The following is a 21,367-nucleotide window of genomic DNA, read 5'->3' on the forward strand; positions in this document are numbered from 1 at the left end:
AAGGTGGATTTTTATTCTGCATCCAGGAGACCGCTTGGGATATAACTGCAGACCTGGCAGGTTTTTGTGGACAGAGGCAGGAGGCAGTAAGCATGGTCACTCAGCCGGGCAGAGCCTGAGTTCTTCACCAGCCTGGTGTCCGGCTCCAGTTAAAAGGCTCAGGCCTCCCTGTGACCGCGGCCACCTGCAGATGCACGGCTGCATGCAGCGCGTGCGGTCCCGCGCCCACGCGGTCCCTGAGGGATGTCGCAGCCCCGTCCACAGCGACCCCGGGCTTTTCTAAGGTGTACCTCCTACCTGGCCATCTCTCATCTTCACCGTGACCGATAGGACTTGTTTTTATCTTACGCTTCATTTTCTTTTCAAATACAGTCTCTATATAGTAGAATATAATGTAATGTAACGTAATGTAACATGATATGACATGATATATAATGTAGCGTAAAAGTAATGTGTATTGATGGAGGTCATTTAAAAACAGGCAAATACAGGCAATGATGTCCAACTCTAGCGAGAGGATTTTGGTCCCAGCCTCGCTGCAGGTGGAGCTCTCCTAAGTGAATCCATCCTCCACAGTAGGTTAATTATTCTTACCAGGGGTTCTTACGCAGCTTGCAGTTGCCACGCACTTCAAGATCAGTTTCATGAGCATTTCCCGACTGGCTCTGGGAGATCGTATGGACCATTTTTCTGAGAGTTGTGGTGACTCGCAGAGGGTGGGGATGCAGGAACTCCCAGGAGGCCTCAAGGCTCAAATCCGCTCAGGGCGCCAAGCCGTCGGCTGGCCGGCAAAAGGCACCTGCGTGCATTGTGGTTTGTCACTTGCTACAGATGTTGAGACCTTTTGTTAGGGCACAAGGGGCATTAGCCAACTTTTTAACTCCACAAGTCCAGAACAGGCCACGTGGTTGAGGAAAGAAAATCAACAGGGTAGCATGTCCTGCACCTTCAGTTCCACAGGAGCACCTGGGAGCAGGTGCCCCTGAAGTTGTCTGATGGAGAGGGGGGCGTGGAAGCCTTGGGGACGTGGGCCTGATCCGAAAAATGTGGGGGGGGGTTCCAGAAAGCAGCTCTGGTTTTGTGTTGTGTGTCACGTCCAGCAGGGTAATCCCACAGTGGGCTTCATCCTCTACTTTCCTGGGAAGGAAACTGTGCCCTTCAGGTAGGACGAATTTACAGGCGCTCCCGCCTTCATGTCAGCCCCAGGGGCAGCCCCGGGCCCGGAAGGCTGAAGGACGCGGGAAGGTCACAGCCGGCACCTGGAGCTGCAGGTTTCCGTACAGAGCAAAGCAACCATGGAAAGCACGTCACTCTAATCCTTCGCGTCGCGAGTCAGCCACAAGTACAGGGTTGATGTGAAGTATAACAGATGTTAATTTATCACCGACATCTACGGTTTATTAGTGAATCTCAGAATAGTCTAGGACATCTGGGTTTTTCCATCTATACGGTCAAGCCCCGCTCGATTCCAGACTCACATGTCTCATGCCAGAGAGTAAATATCACGGGGAGGCAGTGGCCTGGCCCCAGACCCTGCGCCGGTCCAGAACACCCAGCGGCAGACTACTGGGGACGTTTCGCCTCAGGCTGGCGTGTCTCACCATTTCTGTAACTCGTTGGCACGGCAGCAATGGAAGGATGTAGGAAGCATCTCTCTGGGCTTTTTTTTTTTTATGCATCTGAGTCTTGGGACTCAAAACCCCTTGGAATCCTTAGCCTCCAGAGGCAGCTTGAAGTGCTCAGCGTCAGAAATGAAGCACTTGCTCTCACGTCGATTTTCTTTCTTGGTGGAGGGACCGCTCTGCAGCTGCCCGTCAGATGGCTGAGGCACCGTTCAGGGCCTTTCCCTCCATCCCTGGTGGCCCGAGTGACTGCCACCACCCAGAGCGGGCGGTGGTGAGGTCGGGTGCCGGTTCAGCCCGGCAAAGCGAGAACTCGCAGGCCCGGAGATGCCCAGTCACCTTTGCAGAGCTGGCCTCACGCCTGCTGTTCCACATCTGAAGGGCATTGCCTGTGTGACAGCTGTCCTTCCGCATCGTGTTAGCTTGGCCCCGGTCACTTCCCCCGTGGGCCATCTGCAGTGATAAAATCCTGCCCCTGCATGAACACAGCCTTTCCCTTTTCCTGCCACCTTGGACCCAGTATGCTTGTGTTTCAGCAGTTTATGCGCCGGGGGTCAGTCTTACCAAACATGGTTGTGAAAGCATCTTCCCCAAACCGATGTGTCTTATCTGTGCTCCATTAGGTTCACTGTTGGGGCTGGAGTCTTGGTTTCTCCTCTGTTACTTTAGACAGAATAAGAGTGTTTAGATAGCGTGTGCACTTAGGCTCCTGGCCCTTTTTCTGTTTGTTTCAGATAATCTCTGAATTTTTTGTCTGCCTTTTAATTTTATGGCCTTTTGGATGGGAAATCTGTTTGGTAACTCAGTCTATCACTCTCTCCTGTGTTATTTCTTCCATTGCTTTTATTTAAAAAGAAGATTCCCACCCAGACATCAGATGAGTGTTCATCTTTGTTACCATTTTTACAGCTTGTTTTTTTTAACACTTACCTCTTTAATCGATCTTGGATTTATTGTTCTGTAAAATGTAGGGGAGAAATATATATTTATTTTACCCCTATAACCGGACAGCCCCTTGGAAATTTGAATGTAAGCATCTTTTCCTAATTTTGTCACCAGGTTTATTATGGCCTTTGCTTTCCATTACAAATACTATCTTCAGGTATGTAAGTAACACTAAGCAGTGTTCCTCATTCCAAAGAGGTCTGAACTCAATGATAATAACATCAATCCCGTTTAGAGGATTTTTAGATTTTCTTAACCAAAGTCAAAGAGTGAGCTTTGCAAGGAGATGGCAAGACGGGGGGTAGGAACACAGTGTTCCGGTCCTCTGCCACCTGCTTCACCAGATCACGTCATGGGGGTGGGAGTGGGCCAGGGCTTCTCCCCAGAGGAGGACGTGCCTGGGGGTGGCAGTACATGGGGGTCACAGAAGACTGTCTCCCACCGGCTCCGCTCCCTGAGGCAAAGGACGCAGGAGGCTGAGATGCGTCGGATGAGGTCCCCACCGTGAGGAGCCCATGGGTCCGCACAGCAGCTGCTCAGAGAGCCGCCTTGTCAGCCAGGGTTGAGAGGGGCGGCCCCAGGCCCCGTGTCACTGACGCATCCCCCCTTCCTTCCTGTGACCCTGTCCCACCCAAGGTCTCCTTCTCAGCCTGCGCACGTGCTTGGAGGGACGTCTTTCGGATCGCACTGCTTACGTGGGATCCCTTTCTTCCTTCAGGGTCTTTAGCTGGCGTCCTCTGCGCCTTTTATTGAATGAATGGGTTTCAGCTCTTGCTTCTGTTGACTCTCCTGAAAGCCTTTCTCTGCTGTTCTCCCTGGCAGAGCCACTGGAACCTGTAACTCGGGATAGACAGGAAATGGAGAGATTCCTTGTGCCGTCTGCCTGGGAATGGTCTGCTTCTGCCCCCTTTGTGCATTCTCCTAAGTGGCGGCCGTGCTGGGGTGTCCATGGCAAGAACGACCAAGGGAGGAGCTTGTGTTGGGAACGTGTCCTGATGGAGCCGCACGGATGCTGCCATAAAACCTTCTCTCTGTAGCTGCAGTCGTGTTCAATAACAGACCGTCTTATTTTTACCTGTACCAGAAACTACTTTTTTAAAGAATGAATAGATGAAATGTGTTTTAATTAAGAAGCATGTCAAAACTTCTTAAAACCACACCAAAAAAAGCCACCCAGAGACACCGACCTCTCCTCGGGTCTTGCCCAGTGACCCCATCACACACCCGGCGTCTCGCCTCCCTCCAGAGGGGTGGACGCGGTCATGGCTGCGTCCCCAGCGGAGGAGCTGCTGCCCTCCCGGGGCCCCTGAAGGTGGCACCCATGGAGACTTCCCCGGGCCCCCGGCCCCCGCTCCCCCGGCCACACAGCCCTCGGGAGGCTCCCCTGCTTCCCTCTTCACACTGTGGCCCCCAGACTCCCACTTGCTGGGGCAGCTCTGCGTCCTGTGTGCCGGCGCTCGGCCCTTCCAGCGTCTCAGGGCGATTCGGGGCCACTGCGGTCATAGGGGTCTGTATCGGACCGGGCACAGCCAAGCATCAGAGCAGAGAGAAAGATGAGGGACAAGCCCTTGCCTCTTATCATGCAGTGAAGCCGACTCCACGTACTAGGCAGCAAAGTGACCCCAGCGCAGGCGTGGCCTGGGCTGTGGGACCAGCACCGTCGTGCTCACACGCTACCCGTTGGTCTCGCCGTGACCCCGTGAGGCAGGTACCATCGTCACCCCAGGTTACAGACGAGGAAGCTGAACGGAGCCACCCGTGCGCTGGGAGAGACGGGGCCCGGCTGTGTGTGCTCCAGGCCGCGGGCCCCAGGCTGTCAGCCACAGACCCCCCGGGAAGGCGGGCGGCCAGGGCGCCAAAGCAGAGGTGGCCTGAGCTCCTGAGTGTGAGAGAGGAAACCGGTCGTGGAGCAAAACGCAGGAGACTGTCCTGGGGCCCAGGGACAGGAAGGACTTCTGTTCTCTTTAATTGTGGTCAAATGTGCGCAATAGGATACCCCTCATTTTAAGCATCTGTAAGTGGTGTTAGTAAATACATTTGCAGCATCGTGTAACATCACCGCTGTCTCTACCCCAGACTTACTCACCATCCCAAGCAGAAGCTCTGTCCCCATTAAACAATTCCCCGCTTCCCTCCTCCAGCCCCTGGCACCTACCCTTCTGCTTTCTGTCTCTATGAATTTGACTTCTCCAGGGACCTCGTCTAAGTAGAATTATATGGTATTCGTCCTTTTCTGTCTGGCTTACTGTGCTTGGTGTAGTGTTTCTAAGGCTGAGCCCTGCTGTGGTGCGTGTCAGGATTTTCTTTTTAGGGCTGAGTGGTAGTTCATGGCGCGGACAGACTCCCTTTTGCTTACTCAGGCGTCCATCAGTGGACCCTTGGGTTGCTGCCGTATTTTTGCTGTTGTGAATAATACTGCTGTAAATGTGGGTGTCCAGTATCTGTTGGAATTCCTGTTTTCAGTTCTTTGGGGAATGGAATTGCTGGGTCATATGGTATTTCTGTGTTTTCTACAGTGGCTGCACCATTTTACATTCCCACCAACTTCACATCCTCACTCACGCTTGTTATTTTCCATTTTTTGTGGGTTTTTTTTTTTTTATTATTATTATAGCCATCCTTTGGGAAGGACTTTTTTTTTTTTTCTTTTTTTTTGCGGTTCGCGGGCCTCTCGCTGCTGTGGCCTCTCCCGTTGCGGAGCACAGGCTCCGGACGTGCAGGCTCAGCGACCATGGCTCACGGGCCCAGCCGCTCCGCGGCATGTGGGATCTTCCCGGACTGGGGCACGAACCCGTGTCCCCTGCATCGGCAGGCGGACTCTCAACCACTGCGCCACCAAGGAAGCCCATGGGAAGGACTTTTTAAATAAAACTTTAAAAGTACATAAGACCAAAGTATCACAACTTAAATACCTGGTCCATACGGTGATATTCATCATGCTTGTCACGCTTAGAAATATTTGAGGAAAGTTTCTGCCTTCACACACGCGGGGCTGTAGGACGTCACTTGGACATTGCCCTGGGTGTACCAATTTGCTTGTGGAATCTTGGAGTTGTTCTTATTCTCAAGTGGTGATTTTGTTTGTTTTTTTGTTTATTTTTTCCTCAAAACGAATCCCATCTGTATTCCCAGATGGCTAAACTTCAGGCAATGTCAGCACTGAAAAGAATAATATTGTAATTGGTTATAACACACTCATTTTTTTAAAAATTCCATAATCCATAGTTATCCTCAGGAAGAGGAAGAGAAGGGATTTTCCTCTTGATTTCTAGTCCCATCAGAAATGAGAACATTGCCATTTTGTAACCCTAAATGACTCAAGCATCCTTGATCCGTATAAGCAAGGATATATACGTAAGCTAACGCATGAAGGATTGTAAGGGAACCCACAGGTCATTCCCTACCAAAATATCACCCCTCACGTTACTTGTTACTTACAAGGGGATGTACGCATCTTTGCAGTGAGAGGCTGGTGACTTGCCACCTTGACCCAGTGGAATGTAGCATCACTGAGCAAGGGTAACGCGGCACCCCTCCCCCCATCTGCTGCACCTTGAGGCCTGCAGCATCACCCGGGAGGTATTTTTGCCAAAAATGTTTAGCCTCAACCTTATAAAGCCTCCAGACCTAACCTCGGTTTATAATAAATATAGGAGTTAGAGCAACCAGTAAAGAAACAATCAGACACACGTAGGAACAACCTACAAGAAAACTGACCTGGACTTAACCAAAAAGCCCAGGGGAAAAAAAAGATGCAGGACCATTGTATTCTAGAAGCAAAAGGAATCAGGAAATAGAACAACCAGATCTAACGTGGGAACCTTGACCGAATCCGAGGTTGGAAAAAATAACAGCTATAAGTGACATGGCAGGGCGGGCAGGATTGGAATATGGGTCAGATATTAGATGATGTTGTGGAATGATGGTGAATGTTCAGGGCGACAGTCGCGTTAGGGTTATGTAAGAGATTACCCTGTCCTTAGGGAATGCTGCGTGTAAATGCACCTTGGCGTTGAATGTCACAGTGTCGACAAGTTATTGTCAGATTTGTGGCTAAAATGTGTGCATGTGTGCGGAAAGAGAGGGAGATAGAGAGAGGGGGAGAGAAAATGTATCGAAATGTAAGCAGCTGTTGAATCTAGGTGGAGGACTTAGGGGTGGTCATTCAACCTACTCTTTCAACTTTTGTATATGTTTGAAAAGTTTGTAACAAAAGTCGGGGGAAATTATTTACATCTGATGTCTTGTGTTCACGTCCTGCCTTTGAAAGCCTTCGATTTTTCTGTCTTGCAGTTCGGGACCGAGTCAGATCGAAGATGGAGAGAGACATTTTGGCAGAAGTGAATCACCCTTTCATCGTAAAGCTTCATTACGGTAAAGGGAGGAAAAACAATTCCCTACTGTTGAGAGGAGGACCTAGACCAACCCTCCCCCAAATCAGAGGAAATCGGCGTAGATTCCTTGTCTTACCTCCGGCCCTGTCTGGGGTGGAGCTCTCTCCCCCCGGGTTCCTGAGCCTCAGATTCTCCTTCTCTGGGGGAGGAAGACGCCCTCTTTTCATCTCGAAAAACCGAATCTGAGGGAGCGAGAGGTTACCCTTAATTAAATCATCATCATGGAGAAAGTGGTTTTAAAAAGAGGTCTCGACCTAGGTGGGGTGAATCTATGACATATTTTTGTGTTGTTTCAGAGTAGAGTGCCTATGACCCCATAGTTTCTTTAAACCAGAGTGGTAACATCTCCTGCTCTTTAAGTAAAGACGATGTTTTAGGCATTTGAAAGACGGTAGCGCCTTGCCTTGCAAGGTAGGCTATTGTTTCCAGTTTTCAGAAGAGAAAACTGAGACTCAGACGGAATCATTCTGATTTCTGAGGCCACGTATCTGCGACGCCACACAAGGCTTCTTCATTTGCTTTCTGCCTTTTTATCTCCTCGGAGAAGCAGTAAGTGAAACCTTCAGCTGAAAAATAATGAGATGGTGGCGCCAGAGTCATGGCAGACTGCATCACAGCTTTGTGCCCTAATCGAGTAAGTCGTGTGGGCGAAGCGCTGGGCAGAATAAGGACAAATCGCGTGCCCTGTGGGCACAGGGGCTCGGGGGCGGGCAGGGTTGTAGGAGGCCGTCCGTGACTTTTACCGACGTCGGGAGTGAAGGCATGAACACACGCAGAGCCAGGAGGACGGGGCTCTTTGCTCGTGAACTTCTGAGATTCCTAAGAAGACAGTGTAGAAAGTCCTGTTTGGAAAGCACATGGCCTCTCCTTTCAGAAATAATAAGAGCCAACATGGATGTGACCTTGCGGGCAGCCGCGTGGTGACCAGATCCCTCGGGCCACGGGCAGGTGCCGTTAGATCCCAGCGGTGGCGGCAGGCTGACCCCCCTTTATCACACGGCCGCCTCAGCGCTGCTGATTCGCTGGTGTCAGATCCGATCCAGGTGTCATTTCGGTTGGTTTCCCAGGTGTTTTTCTGAAGAAGTTGAGAACTGGGGTCTTGCAGAGATTTTTAAAGGCATCCTCCACGTTACCTCTGTGATTGATCAAAAGATACTCGTCGGGCTTCCCTGGTGGCGCAGTGGTTGAGAGTCCGCCTGCCGATGCAGGGGACGCGGGTTCTGTGCCCCGGTCCGGGAAGATCCCACATGCCGCGGAGCGGCTGGGCCCGTGAGCCATGGCCGCTGAGCCTGCGCGTCCGGAGCCTGTGCTCCGTCCGCGACGGGAGAGGCCACAGCAGTGAGAGGCCCGCGTACCGCGAAAAAAAAAAAAAAAAAAGATTCCTGTCCTCTATCTGCCCGTCAAGCCCTAGGACAGAGCATTCATCCACGCTGCAGTTTACACAGTTCTGACAAAGGGGTTTCTAGTTATAGGCTTTATGTTTCTAAAACCCCAACATTTATAATGCTTCTGGCATTGACTTCTAGGAAATGAAAAGTTCCCAAGTGTGTGGGGATGTCAGCACCCCTTCCAGCCATGCTTCCTTTGTGTGTAGAACAGATGCCACGTGCCAGGCCAGCGGGAACGTTGAACTGACCATCCAGTAGCCACGGTGGTTAGTTTCTCTTGAGCCTCTCGCGCATGCACCGTCCCCCCCTTTGACCAAGGCGTGCCCTTGCTAGTGGCGGGCGGGGGCTGAACCGTGAACTCCATGCCCATAACTGTGGCCCTCGGGGACCAAACTGAGAGCACACGAGCGCTGCTGCCACCAGGTGCAGGTAGCTGGGCCGACCCGTCCCCAGCGCAGCCGTAAAAGAAGGAGCAGATGGTGGATATCCTTGAGCCCCGAGTTGTACCGAACACAACTCCATAGGAAGGGGAGGGGACTCGTCCCAAACGCTCACTACGATCGCCCTGCTCCTTACCAGACACCTGCCAGCAAAGCCAAGTCTCTAAGAAGACACGGTTGTGCCCAAAGCCGCACGTCAGTAGTGGTGATGAGAGCAGGTGGAACCTACACATACTTTTCTCCATGTGTCTTTCAGTCCCTTTGTGATTAAAAAAAGGCAGGAAGAAGGAGAGAGGGAGGGAAGGAAGGAAGGAAGGAGGCGGGGAAGGGGTGGGGAAGGGGTGGGGAGAGGAGGAGAAATAACCTCCAGACCATGAGTGAAAGTGAGACAGAACTCATCACCGTCCACTCCCTTCCCCAAGTCCTGCCCTCTCCGCTGTGCGGTCTCCAGCCCGGCCCCAGTCCTGTTTCTGAAATGACCCAGGGTTACAGGCTACACAGTATTGTTTGAGCCAACGAGAGACGGGCTTTTTGCACTCAGAGCCTGGACCCAGGGGAATGATGTCCACCGCAGGGGACCGTGACGCCGAAATGCTCTCAACTCTCTCCTTCCGCAGCCTTCCAGACGGAGGGAAAACTCTATCTGATTCTGGACTTCCTGCGCGGAGGAGACCTCTTCACCAGGCTCTCCAAAGAGGTACACGGAGTGCAGGCTGTGGGTTTCTGCCTAGAATTCGAGGGACAGGAGAGCAGGGGGCGGGGGGTGTGTGTGTACGTGCGTGTGTGTGTGGTGTGTGTGCAAGGGAATGTGTGAACGTGCGTGTACATGCACGCACGTGTGTGTGGTGTGTGTGTGTGTACGTATTTGGTGTGAGGGTATATGGTGTGTGGTGTGTGCGCGTGTTTTAAAGATGTCTCACGAGTCACACAGAGAAGAAATCTGTTGTCCTCGAAAGATCTTAAGAAAACGGACTCTTCCCAAGACCCCCGTGGAGCTCTAGAACCTTCCCTGTGTAGAGCAGATGGAAACTTGATTTATGTTACGTAGGGAAGACTTTATTTCACAACGTTTCACTTTCCACTGTAGGAAGACGCTATTAACACGCTGACCACACATCTGGGGAGGGGCGTCGGGAGTGTCTAATTAGGGCTTCACCCATGAGCGCTCCGCGCCCCCCAGGGCTTGTCCTTGACCCCCACTACCTGACTTAGGAGCTTTCCGGGATGTCTTGCAGCGCAACGTGAAAGCTCTCTGCCCCCTGCGCACCCTGCTCGAGGCAGTGATAATGCCAGGCTTTTAATCCTGTTGATTCTGTGCAGTTTCCTTTATACAGAAGAGCATGATGAAGGTGACAGCGTGTTGACGCGATGCACAGAACAGGTTCCCGGCCCTTCTGACGCAACCTCACCCGGCACTGGGGTTCTTACTGGGCTGTAACAGGGGGTTCGGGCTGGCCTCCCCCTTTCCTCACTGCCCACTTTTACAGCAGGAGATCCCTCCATCCTGTGTGAAACTCCGAAGTGCTGTCAGTCAAGGTGAAGCGGCAGTGGGCTCCCCGAGACCTCGCGCTGCTCTCTCCCTCTGTTTCCTGACGGTCCCTCGGGCAATGGCACAATTGATGTATTGGACGCTTGGCGATGCAGGCTGAAAGCACGGGCTGGAGGATTCAGATCCAAGTTCTCCAAAGCCCTTTGGGATCCGGTCTCTGGTCCCTTAACCTGCCTCCCAGCTGAGCTCTCGTTTCCAAAGATGGCGAATCACTGACCTCGGCCAGTGTCTCATCTGATGCCTAGTGATTTGCTCCCTTCCCACCCCGGCCGAAGGAAGTCAGGCCACTGGGGGTTGGTCTGTCCAGCATCCAGGGTGACACACCCTGTTGTTGGGCTTCTTGACCAAAAAGGCAACACGCAGGGTACCCATAGGACCCTTTATTTCAGAGTAGAAGTGAAGTTGTCCAGCCTGGGCTCAAGAGGGTCTCAGTTCACAGAAACACAGGAAATGAATGATACCCTAACCCTAACCCTATGAAAAAAAGTACTTCCCTTCCATCCTCTTCACCGAGTCCACTAGACAACATCCTTGTGTGTGTCGGTCTCCGTACTGACTGCCTTCAAGAGCTCACATCCAGGGGTGTTTCATTCCCATAGAGAAACCCTTTGTCGTTTGCACTTGGAGGCCACGCAGATCTGTGCCCTAAGCGCGGCCAAGGAGAGTCATACGGCCGCCCCTGAGCACTGAGCTGTAGATGGGCCTGTGTGGTTATGGACAGAGATGGAGAAAGTCGGGCCGAAGAGAATTCGACAGCCAGCAGGATCTCCTACAGGGAAATCCTTCTCACAGGGAAGCCCACTGAGTATGCTAACCAATGTAGAAAAGAAATACCCAACCAGGAAAGGTGCCGGCCGAGTGTGGAAGGCAGAACAGGAGATTCCAGAGGCCGGAGGGGCAACGAGGGTTGGTGGTACCCAAATGTCATCCAGGACTTGGGGTGCACGTCCTCCCCACTGGGAGGCATCCCTTTTGTGAAATGGATGTGCTCCGCCGTCATTAGCCTGATGTAGTCACTGTTCAATTCCCCAAATTGCCCTTATCCTGAGCTTTCCAGGCAACCTTCTGATCATGTATTGATTTTTCACACGTCTGCCTTCAGAGAGAATTCAGTCATGACATGGGTTTCTAGTCTCTGTGACATTCATTTCTCATGGTGCAGGTAAAGAATGGTTTCTGATACCATCTGGCTTGCTGGTAAGGTGACTACCAAATTACATGCGGTTCTCACAACTGCAGGGACAGGGAAACAGTAGGAGACAATGACCTTGAGGTGTGCTGGGCGCCATGGCCTCGTGTGTGTTTTAGCTAGACCAGCGTCCCTCTCCCACCAGCCTCTCCGGCAAGGGGCGCCCACCCATGCTCCACGGGCGGGTTGTATTTGGTGGGACTTGTCCCACTTTGGGGAGACGGCAGTTCCTAGTTTGCATAAACCCAAAAGGGGGGAAGAGGTGAACTTGAAGGGAGGAGGGATGAAATTTGAGACATATTTTCAGTAAATCCTTCAGGCCTGTTTGTAATCAGACCTCCACAGTGTGGTTTAGTTTTTTGTATTAAAGTGTTACATTAGAAGCACACATATTAAAACATAAACCCAGAAACACACTCCAGAGCTGCATGGTTTGTGGGGCAGGAAAGGTCGGGGGAGGAAACTCTGCCCGGGGCTCCGCCCACAAGGCCGAGCGGCTTGGTGAGGAGTGCCCCCTCCCCTTCACTGGTCCTAAAACTTTGCTGAGAACTCATGTTTCCACTGTAGGAGTCGAAGAGCCTTGTCTGGGGGCCGCGGTCTGCAGAGCGGAGCGGAGTCTTCGTGGGGCTGAGTGCCTCTGTCTTTAAAGCCAGCAGCCACAGAGCAGGCTGAAGTCTTGTTCTCTCTCCTGCCAGGTGATGTTCACGGAGGAGGATGTCAAGTTCTACCTGGCTGAGCTGGCCTTGGCTCTAGACCACCTGCACAGCCTGGGCATCATCTACAGAGACCTGAAGCCAGAAAAGTGAGTGAGGACGAGGCAGGGCAGGGCCCTCTGCTGCCCACGTCGCCTTGTCCCTGTACTTAATTCCCCAGGGAGGGCATAGCCTGGGGACATTCCGGTGCCAGCACCCCACAGGCAGGGATTCCACCTGCCCGCCCCTGGAAAGGTGCCCAGACATAGGTGTGGCTTGTGCTGGTTTGTGTGGGATGGTCCCAGCCCATTCTCACCTGACCCTCGTAACACCCTCCGAGGGAGGCAGGGCCGGGCCTGCATCCCTGTGGTCCAGGGGAGGCTGGGCAGGTAGAGGAGGCTGGGCAGGTGGAGAGGCTGGGCAGGTAGAGGAGGCTGGGCAGGTGGAGAGGCTGGGCAGGTAGAGGAGGCTGGGCAGATGGGAAGGCTGGGCAGGTAGAGGAGGCTGGGCAGGTAGTGGAGGCTGGTCAGGTAGAGGAGGCTGGGCAGGTGGAGAGGCTGGGCAGGTGGAGGAGGCTGGGCAGATGGGAAGGCTGGGCAGGTAGAGGAGGCTGGGCAGGTGGAGAGGCTGGGCAGGTGGAGGAGGCTGGGCAGATGGGAAGGCTGGGCAGGTAGAGGAGGCTGGGCAGGTAGAGGAGGCTGGGCAGGTGGAGGAGGCTGGGCAGATGGGAAGGCTGGGCAGGTGGAGAGGCTGGGCAGGTAGAGGAGGCTGGGCAGGTAGGCAGCCCACCATTCCTCCTCCCACAGCCCCTGCCCTCCCTCCTTAGGTGGGACCCATCCTGCACTGGGAATGTCTCACACGCCACCCCCTCACTAGTGTGTGTCTTCTGTGCCGGTCTCTTCCCCATCTCCACCTCCACCTTGGAAAGCCCTTTCAGCTGTCTCAACAGGCCCATTTCTAGGTGACGGGTCAGATGAGCCTTTCTGAGTTTTTCTAAAAGACAGTGGCACCGGATTCCCAGCCCAAATTCCAATAAGATTTGTGTATCTTTGGCAATGATCATCTGTAATACTATTTCTAGGATATTTTGCTAATCCAGTCTAAATCTTTTTTTAAAGTCCCTCCAGATAATAATGTTCTTACTTCAGGTTCTTTTCCTGCTGTTTTCTGTGTAGAGCTGCACAAACTAGGAGGATCCACTTGAAAAGGAAGGATCTAGCGGATGCTGTTTTAAGTTCATTTGGTTGACCTGACAGTGGTCCCTGCAGCGAAGTTGATGATTTTCTCCCTCTGGCCTGTGACGTGGTTGATAACAGCCCCCTCTCCCCCTGTAGACTGAGGTCCATGCCTGTCCCTGGATATGTGGGGCCTGGTGGGACCCCAAGGCTTGGAGCACAAGGCAGCCCAGGCCCTGAGGGCACAGGAAGTAGATCCCAGCCCTTGTTCCTGGTCCCTTCTTCACCTGCAGGGAACTGAGAAAAATGCAAACTCTGCTCTGAGAAGTGGCAGTCGTTTAAGGGAAATGCCTGGGTTTGCCTAGAGACCAGGAACGTTGTGTATGTCCCTGATGCAAAGCGTATTTGCCTGTGACCAGAGGGAAGTGCTCCCCACGCACGGCATCAGCTTAACCACCAGCTGGGTACAGCCTCACTGGCTGCACGTGTAAATGATGTTTAAATAACCGTGAAAGGCTCTTTCCTGAGTATCCCCATAAGAGCCGTGTCCTGCAAACTCAGCCTCGCCTTCGGAAAACAGGCGCTGAGGCCGCTGTCACAGCCAGCTCTGCTGACCTGCTCCCCTCCGCTGTGAGCTCTGCCCCATGAAGGCAGCACCCCGATTCTCCCTCGTTAAAGGTCAAAGGGATCTTTATAGTTAAAACTAGTAACATGGAATTGCAGGATTGAAGAGAAAGGACTTTGTTTCCATTAGAATTAGTAGGGAGTTAATCATGAAAGTTGCCCACTTCTGGGCAAAGATTAAGTATAACTGAAAAGCAGAGATAGGAACATTCGCTTCTTTCATTATAAATTGTCATCTTAATTATACACTGTGACTTCTCCCTTCCCATTTCTATAAAACAGTAGGTATGATTTTTATTCCCATGGCAGCGTTTTAAAAATTGTGGTAAGATAAACATGGCATAAAATTTACCACCTTGACTATTTTCAAGTGCACAGTTCAGTCGTGTTAAGAGCATTCACACCATCTGTGCGATCGTCTCCACCATCCATCTTCCAGACTTCTTTCATCCCACAAAACTGACGCCCTGTCCCCATGAAACACTAACTCCCCACCGCCCTCCCCTGCCCCGGCACCCTCCCTTCTGTTTTCTGCCTCTGTGGATCTCGCTGCTCCGGGGACCGCACGTAAGGGGGGTCACACAGTATTTGTCCTTTTGTGGCTGGCTTATTGCCCTCGGCGTGGTGTCCTCGAGGTCCATCCATGTGGTAGCCTGTGTCAGAACTTCCTTCCTTTCCCACATGTGTTTAACGTACCACATATTAATCCTCACAGCCCACGTCCTGGTCTCTTTAGATCCGGGCTGGTGCCTCCCAGGAGCTGGTGGAACAGAGTTTAATTACAGCAAAGAAAGAAACAGGGCAAGCCAGGAGCCCCGGGGGCCTGTGGGCTGATGGGCTGGAGAAGGGCCTCGTGGAAGGCTCGCCTGCGTCCATCCCCTCAGACGTTCCCTCCGCCCTCCCGTGGGCGTCAGCCTCGCCGTACTGCAGAGAGCTGGGAGGAACAGGACAGCGCTCCCCGTGGGGCATCCGGATGTCAGATGCCGGCACGCTGAGAGCTTGGTCCAGGGCACCAGGAGGGACCCCGTGGGACCGGCTCCCACAAAATGGCTCCCGGGGGCTGAGGTCTGAGGTGTCACAGACTCCCCCAGAGGTCGCGGTGGTTCCCAGGGTCAGGCGGGGCTCGTGGAGGGGTCTGGCTAGAAGAGCAGGCTCTAGCCGTCGAGGGCCCGCCTGGGTTCAGGAAGTCCCCTCCGAGCAGCTCTGCGTCTGCACAAGCCAGGGCACTTGTGGACCCTCTCAGGCCCATTCATGCAGGACAGACAGCCTGGGGGGTCCCCAGACCTTCCCCTGGGCTTGAGAGGGTCTCACACCTGCAGTCCCCGTGTGAGCCTGCTGAGCCAGGCACAAGAACATGGGGGTGCCCTTTGCCCCCCACACACCGCGGATGTGCCTGTGCTCCTGACCCAGCAGAAGCTGCCGACTAGGAAGCAGTGGTCTAAAGGCCACGTCTGCGAACAGCAGGTGACCTGCCGCCCCCCAGCCAGCGTGGAGAGTGCTGCCCAAGGGCCTGGGCGGCTCCCCTGGGGTCTCCGTGCCCTTCCGTGTGTCTCGTCTCTTTTAAAGCATCTGTTTCCCCCCCTTTCTTTCAGCATCCTCCTGGACGAAGAGGGACATATTAAGATCACAGGTTTGTAAAATTCCACCCACCACCGAGCGGTGACGTCACCCCGGCGCCCCTGGTACCTGGGGGCCGACCCAGAGCTCAAGCCCTCTCTCATCACACCGGCGTGTGCACACAGGGCTGCCTTCCCCGTGGCCGTGGCTTAGTTCTGTTGGTGTGTGTCTTCCCGGGGACGCTCGCGCTTCCCAGGTCGGCCCTCCTTCCTTCTCTCCCCCTGACTTAAGACCCTTCTAGTGCCTTCCTGCTGACGCTCAGCGTCACTGGATGTTTCGTTCAAGAATCTCATCTTAGCATGTCTGCGGGGCCAATCTCCCCACTGAAACCTCAAACCCGTCCCACTGCCGTCGGTTCAGCCAGAACGAGCACCGCCCCCCCTTGTTCCGTGACACCCGCTTGTGCTAGTTTCCTCTTGTTGTGTCACAATTACCAACCTCGGTGGCTCAAAACAGCATCAGCTCATCATCTTAACAGCCCTGGTGGCCACAAGTCCAAAACAGGTCTCACAGGGCTAAGATCAAAAGGGGTGCGCTCCTTTGTGGAGGCTCCAGGGGAGGAAGGTCCTGTCGCCTCTCCGGCTGCCCACTTCCCTGGGCTCACGGCCCCATCCTTCTCCTTCAGAGCCAGGGGGCAGCACCCCAGTCTCTCTCTGACTCTGGCCTCTGCCCCCAAGTCCACGTAAGGACCTTGTACTTACTGTGCGTCATCCTGGCACCCCAGGATAACCTCCCTTCTCGAGATACAGCAGGGCCCCCTCTGCCAGAAAAGGTGACCTATTCATAGATTCCAGGGTTGGGGCGTGGACGTCTCTGGGGGCCATTCCGCTGGCCCCCCACTGGCCGGGTCCTGGCCTGGTCTCCACTCACACCCACTCCCCGTGTCCACCAGCGGGCTGTCCCTGCGCAAATGCTCCCCCCTCGCCTCCAGGGGCAGCTGTCTCTGCTTAGGCGGGACACCTGCTCTACCCCTGTTCTGTCTTCAGAGCCTCCTGTCCTCTGCTTCTCAGCCCCACGCCATGTGGTCTCCCTGCTGCCTGTTCCCTTCTCTGGGCTGGTTGACCCCGTTCTTGATGGACCCCCAGTCCCAGCAGAGTGCACAGAGCGATTGACAGTTACTGCTCGTTAATGTCAGACAGTGAGACTTCTTAAATTTCTCATGAATTACGCACAAGAGCACGGCACTCACCTGACGACCCTTTAGACGGCGACCTCCTGCCAGGGGCTGCACAGGTCCAAGGGCGTCCGCAGTGTCTGCTGGTGGGACCTGCCCCCCGCAACGAGTCCAGTTTGACCTGCTGGGGCCTTCTGTGCCTTCCCACGTGTAGAACAGCAGAAGAAATTAACCCTTAACAAGCTGAGAAAGTAAACCTGACTTGACTTCTACAACTGGTTAAGGCGTTCAAAAGTGCCCGTGTGGCATTTTGTGGAGACTGAAGGTTCTGCTAGTACCTGACCGGTTTTCTGTGCTGAGTGAGGAGCTGCACGTGTATTATATAGATCTCACGTGTACAGAGGTAGCTGGAATAAGTATGAGCTACCACGTTGAATTTATGTGTCATATTACAGAGGTTTGGCTTCCTCTGTTTAGTCATTGTGGTCAAACAAGCCCCGAGACTCTGAGGTGCTGAGTGCGTCACCTCGGCAGGGAGCGAGCAGCCCCACGGGGGCGCTGGGGACTCTCACCTAGCCGTGAGCTCGCTTGGTCCTCACGCGGCCCCAGGAAGAAGGGATGTCAACCTTAAACTCACAGATGGTGAACGTGGAGGGCTCTGTAACCTTAGAACCAGCATGTTCACTGTGTCCTTCATCCACTGGCTGCAGTAACGCGGGCACTGGAGGATGACGGCCTTGGCGGAAGGTTTTGTGGACAAGGTCCAGGGGAGGATACCCCATGGCAAATGCTCTGAAGCCCCGCCCACCTTGTCTGCCTTCCCCTTCGTGCCTCACCAGCCGGGGACCTCCTTCCCGAGTGGCCTCCTGCTTGTAACCCCTTTCCCGCCCTTTCCTTCAGAACAAACGCCGTCTTCCTGCTCCTCCTTTGGAGTAGCCCCGCAGGCCTCTCCGCTGGGGCCGCTGACGTCCAGGGTGTCCTGCTAAAAACAGGCTCCCGGGGAATTGGTGTCAGGCGTCAGGAATGCAGTTTCTAGGCGCCCTCGGGAGCACTCCTGAATGTGTGGGTCCCTATAGAAGCTGACCCGGAGGTGTCGGGTTTGGTTCAGCGTCTGTGGGCAGCCTGGCCCCAAGAGGACAGCGGTGGGAGGTGGGCCGGCCGGGCAACAGGGGCTCCAGGTGCCGCCCAGAGACTGAGCACTGTGTGCTCTTTCTCTTTTAGACTTCGGGCTGAGTAAGGAGGCCATCGACCACGACAAGAGAGCCTATTCGTTCTGCGGGACGATCGAGTACATGGCGCCCGAGGTGGTGAACCGGCGGGGCCACACGCAGAGCGCAGACTGGTGGTCCTTTGGCGTGCTCATGGTATGGTGGGCTCGTGGTACGGCGTGCTCATGGTATGGTGTGCTCGTGGTATGGTATGCTTGGGGTATGATGTGCTCATGGTAATATGTGCTCGTGGCTTGACGTGCTTGCAGCGTGGCATCTGCGGTCCCCAAGGTGCCCGCGTGGCTGTCCCCTGAGCGCCCGCCCACGGGGGGGCCACCAATTCCTGACCCTAGCATTTCCTGGCAGCCTCCTCTCTGTCCCCCCTCCAGACTCCCACCATCAGGAAACAGAGCTGGGATTCAAGTTAGGATGGAAATGTGTTAAGAGTCAAACCTTTATCCTTAACGCTCTTACGGGTTTAGCAGGAGGATTTGAAGGGATGCAGCTATCTCCAGATTAAACATATTTTTCTTATTTCAAACACAGAATCCCTCCACTTAGTCATCAAAATCACCATGAACCAAAATACACGTAGAGTGAAGCATTTTTACATCTGCATCTAGAAACTTGGATTTTCTTTGGGTCACGTGTTCGCAGACAGAGCGTGCAGCAAACGCCAGGGCGGTCTGTAGTCACAACAGAAGCGGGCTTGGCTGCCGTCCCCCCGCCTCACGCGGTCCTTCCTCTCCTCCCTTCCCCCTCCCCCCACCCATCCCCCGCAGCCGGGCCCGCCGGGCCCTCGGCGTGGGCCAGACTTCCGAGGCTGTGAGTCTCACACTGACTGGATGGGAGGAGCACCGTGGCACTCCCGGCTTGTCAGCCCCCTCCTTGTGCATTCCACAAACGAGGAAACTGAGGCGCGCCGCTCGGCCAGCACTGGCAGAGCCTCCTTCCCACACGCATGCCTCTCGCCCCCGGACCTCTGGGCTGGGTCCTGCTCACGGTGCAGGGCATCAGCTGGGTGCCCCTAGGCTGGTACCCAGGAGGCCACGCTCAGTCTCTCGGTTCTGGTCCCCGGCCCCGGGGGCTCGGAAGCGCTGGCTGTGTTGGATTTGTCGGCGCGGACGGCTGACCCTTGTCTGTGGGGGGCAGACACGTCAAACCAGCTCGGGAGGCAGTTCCCACGGCTCCGGCCGGGATGCCAGCTCACGGGCGTACAGTAGGTGACGTCACACCACGCGGGGCGGTGCCCCCGTCTCCAGGGTCAGTGCGTTCTCCCCCCGTCAGCCACCTACGATGGAAGTCAGGCTGTAATGAGAAGACTGCTCCCAAGACAGAATCACAACAAATTAAGCACATTAATACAGGCAAGTGATGGGCCCAGGCTCGCGTCCTGACAAGGGCTCCGTGAGCGTCGGCTGCCAGGGCGCTGGTGGCGCTTGCCGTGTTCGTGGTTATACAGACCTTGAATAGCCTCTGCTGGGGTGCAGTCCGTCTCCACGCCAGAAGCCACGGGGACGTCCCGCTCTGCTTACCTTCCCACCGATCACCTCTCTTTAGATATGTTGGTGAGACCGTCAGGGTAGCCTCTTCCTGTGCAGGGTAACTTTGCATCCTCGGCTCTGCTCCTGTCCACGTGGGTGCTTCCCCGTCACCCTGTCTGGAGGGTGTGTACTGGGGGGCGGGCACGGGGGCCTCGGCACCCTCGCTGCGGATTTTACTGGAAGTTTGATGTTGTCTTCCCGACACCGGCTCCCAGGTCCGAGGTTACAGCTCTGCGTCTTTGGGAGTGATTCCAATTCTTAAGTCCGCATCCGCCTGAGAAGCACGTTCCTCTGGAGGGTGGGGTGGGCTCCCAGAGGGAGACCACAGGCTTCATCCTGTCCCTGGATCCCAGGGATACTCGCGAAGCCCTTAAAGATGTAGGCTGGGGGCTTCCCTGGTGGCGCAGTGGTTGGGAGTCCGCCTGCCGATGCAGGGGACGCGGGTTCGTGCCCCGGTCCGGGAGGGTCCCACATGCCACGGAGCGGCTGGGCCCGTGAGCCATGGCCGCTGAGCCTGCGCGTCTGGAGCCTGTGCTCTGCAACGGGAGAGGCCACAGCAGTGAGAGGCCCGCGTACTGCAAAAAACAAACAAAAAAAAGGTAGCGAAGGAGGAGGGACAAGAAAGGGAGGAGGAAAGTGACCTGCTCTGAGCTGATGCCCGCAGTCAGGCTTCTCCCCACTTGTTTCCTCCACGTCTTCCCAGGCTCCCCACACTCACTTCTGGAACCTCCTCTGGTTCCCCAGCTGTCGATGTCTGGTGCTTTGCCGTGACGCTCTTACGGGCCCTGTCATCTTGTGTTGCGAACACGCGTCTCTGTGAGGGTCTCCCGGGCACAGGGCATGACCTTCACGCATCCCTAGCTCAGGTGGCGGTGCCCGTGCCCAGGAAGGTCTGTGCCCCGAGGGTCCACAGGCAGTGAGAGCAGAGCGGGCCTGGGCTCCCCGGGTCCCTGCACCTCCTGCCCCCATGAGACGGGAAATGCCCCTGGACTTTGGAGAAGGTGACCGGAGAGGTTGGCCCCTCGCCTCTTCCAGGAGAGGCCCAGCCTCTGCTGTCTGCCACGGTCCACGTGCCGGGAACGGTCCCGCCACCTTGCTCTCGGGCACAGGACATTCCGCCCTGAATTGCTCACTCCTTTGACAGACTCGTCCCCTCCACTTTCGGTGTCTCGTAACAGCTGGGGAGGTGGGTCACAGCAGCCTGAAGGAGGAGGGTCGTCACGGTGATGAGTCTGCAGGGCACTCAGGGTCCGCAGAGCACCCTCCCATTCCACCTGGACCCGGAGCGCTCTCTCCCCACCCCTGTCCTCCCCTCCCCGCTCAGCCCCCCCCCACGGCGCCCTCCAGAGAAGGCCGGGCCCTCAGTCGACCCCGTGGAAGGTGTGTGGCCATGGCTGCAGGTCCCCACCCCGCGCCACGGCACTGAGTGCCTTCTCACGGCCGCAGAGCTGAGCGTCTGCTGTGTCCATCATCCATCCGTCTCCCCACTGCATGCCAAGGTCCACAATGCAGTTCTGTTCGCTGCTGTACACCAAGCATGTAGGCCAGCGCCTGCCCTTAACTGACCAGATTTTGAGTGGGTGCGTGCACTTGGGCTGCATTTTGCCCGTCTGGGTCTCGCCACCGTGAAGTTCGTGGGTTCTGAACTCTTGCTTCTGTTCTGTGTTGGTCCGCAGTTCGAGATGCTCACGGGGTCACTGCCATTCCAGGGGAAGGACAGGAAGGAGACCATGGCCCTCATCCTCAAGTGAGTAAGACACCCACCTTGGGACCCACCCCAGTACGCGTTAGCGCCTTCTGATGTCGAGAGCTTCGGTCTTCAAAGCGGGACTGTTCAGTGGGCAGTAACGGTAATGAGCGTTCGTG

General features: G+C 55.0%; 1 protein-coding gene across 1 annotated transcript in view; it reads left to right on the forward strand.

The window, feature by feature from the left end:
* Positions 1 to 21,367, forward strand: part of RPS6KA2 (ribosomal protein S6 kinase A2) — a gene marked incomplete at its 3' end in the record, with an annotated part of 158,609 nt that overhangs the window by 85,845 nt on the left and 51,397 nt on the right. Inside the window, exons 4-9 of the mRNA XM_082855962.1 lie at positions 6,861 to 6,941; positions 9,407 to 9,486; positions 12,223 to 12,329; positions 15,611 to 15,648; positions 17,971 to 18,113; positions 21,178 to 21,248. Of these exons, the coding sequence (XP_082712088.1) occupies positions 6,861 to 6,941; positions 9,407 to 9,486; positions 12,223 to 12,329; positions 15,611 to 15,648; positions 17,971 to 18,113; positions 21,178 to 21,248 (520 nt within the window). The remainder of the gene's footprint in view (positions 1 to 6,860; positions 6,942 to 9,406; positions 9,487 to 12,222; positions 12,330 to 15,610; positions 15,649 to 17,970; positions 18,114 to 21,177; positions 21,249 to 21,367) is intronic.

This window comes from Leucopleurus acutus (assembly GCF_964270905.1).
Source record: "Leucopleurus acutus genome assembly, chromosome: 15".
NCBI classification, from domain to species: Eukaryota; Metazoa; Chordata; class Mammalia; order Artiodactyla; family Delphinidae; genus Leucopleurus; species Leucopleurus acutus.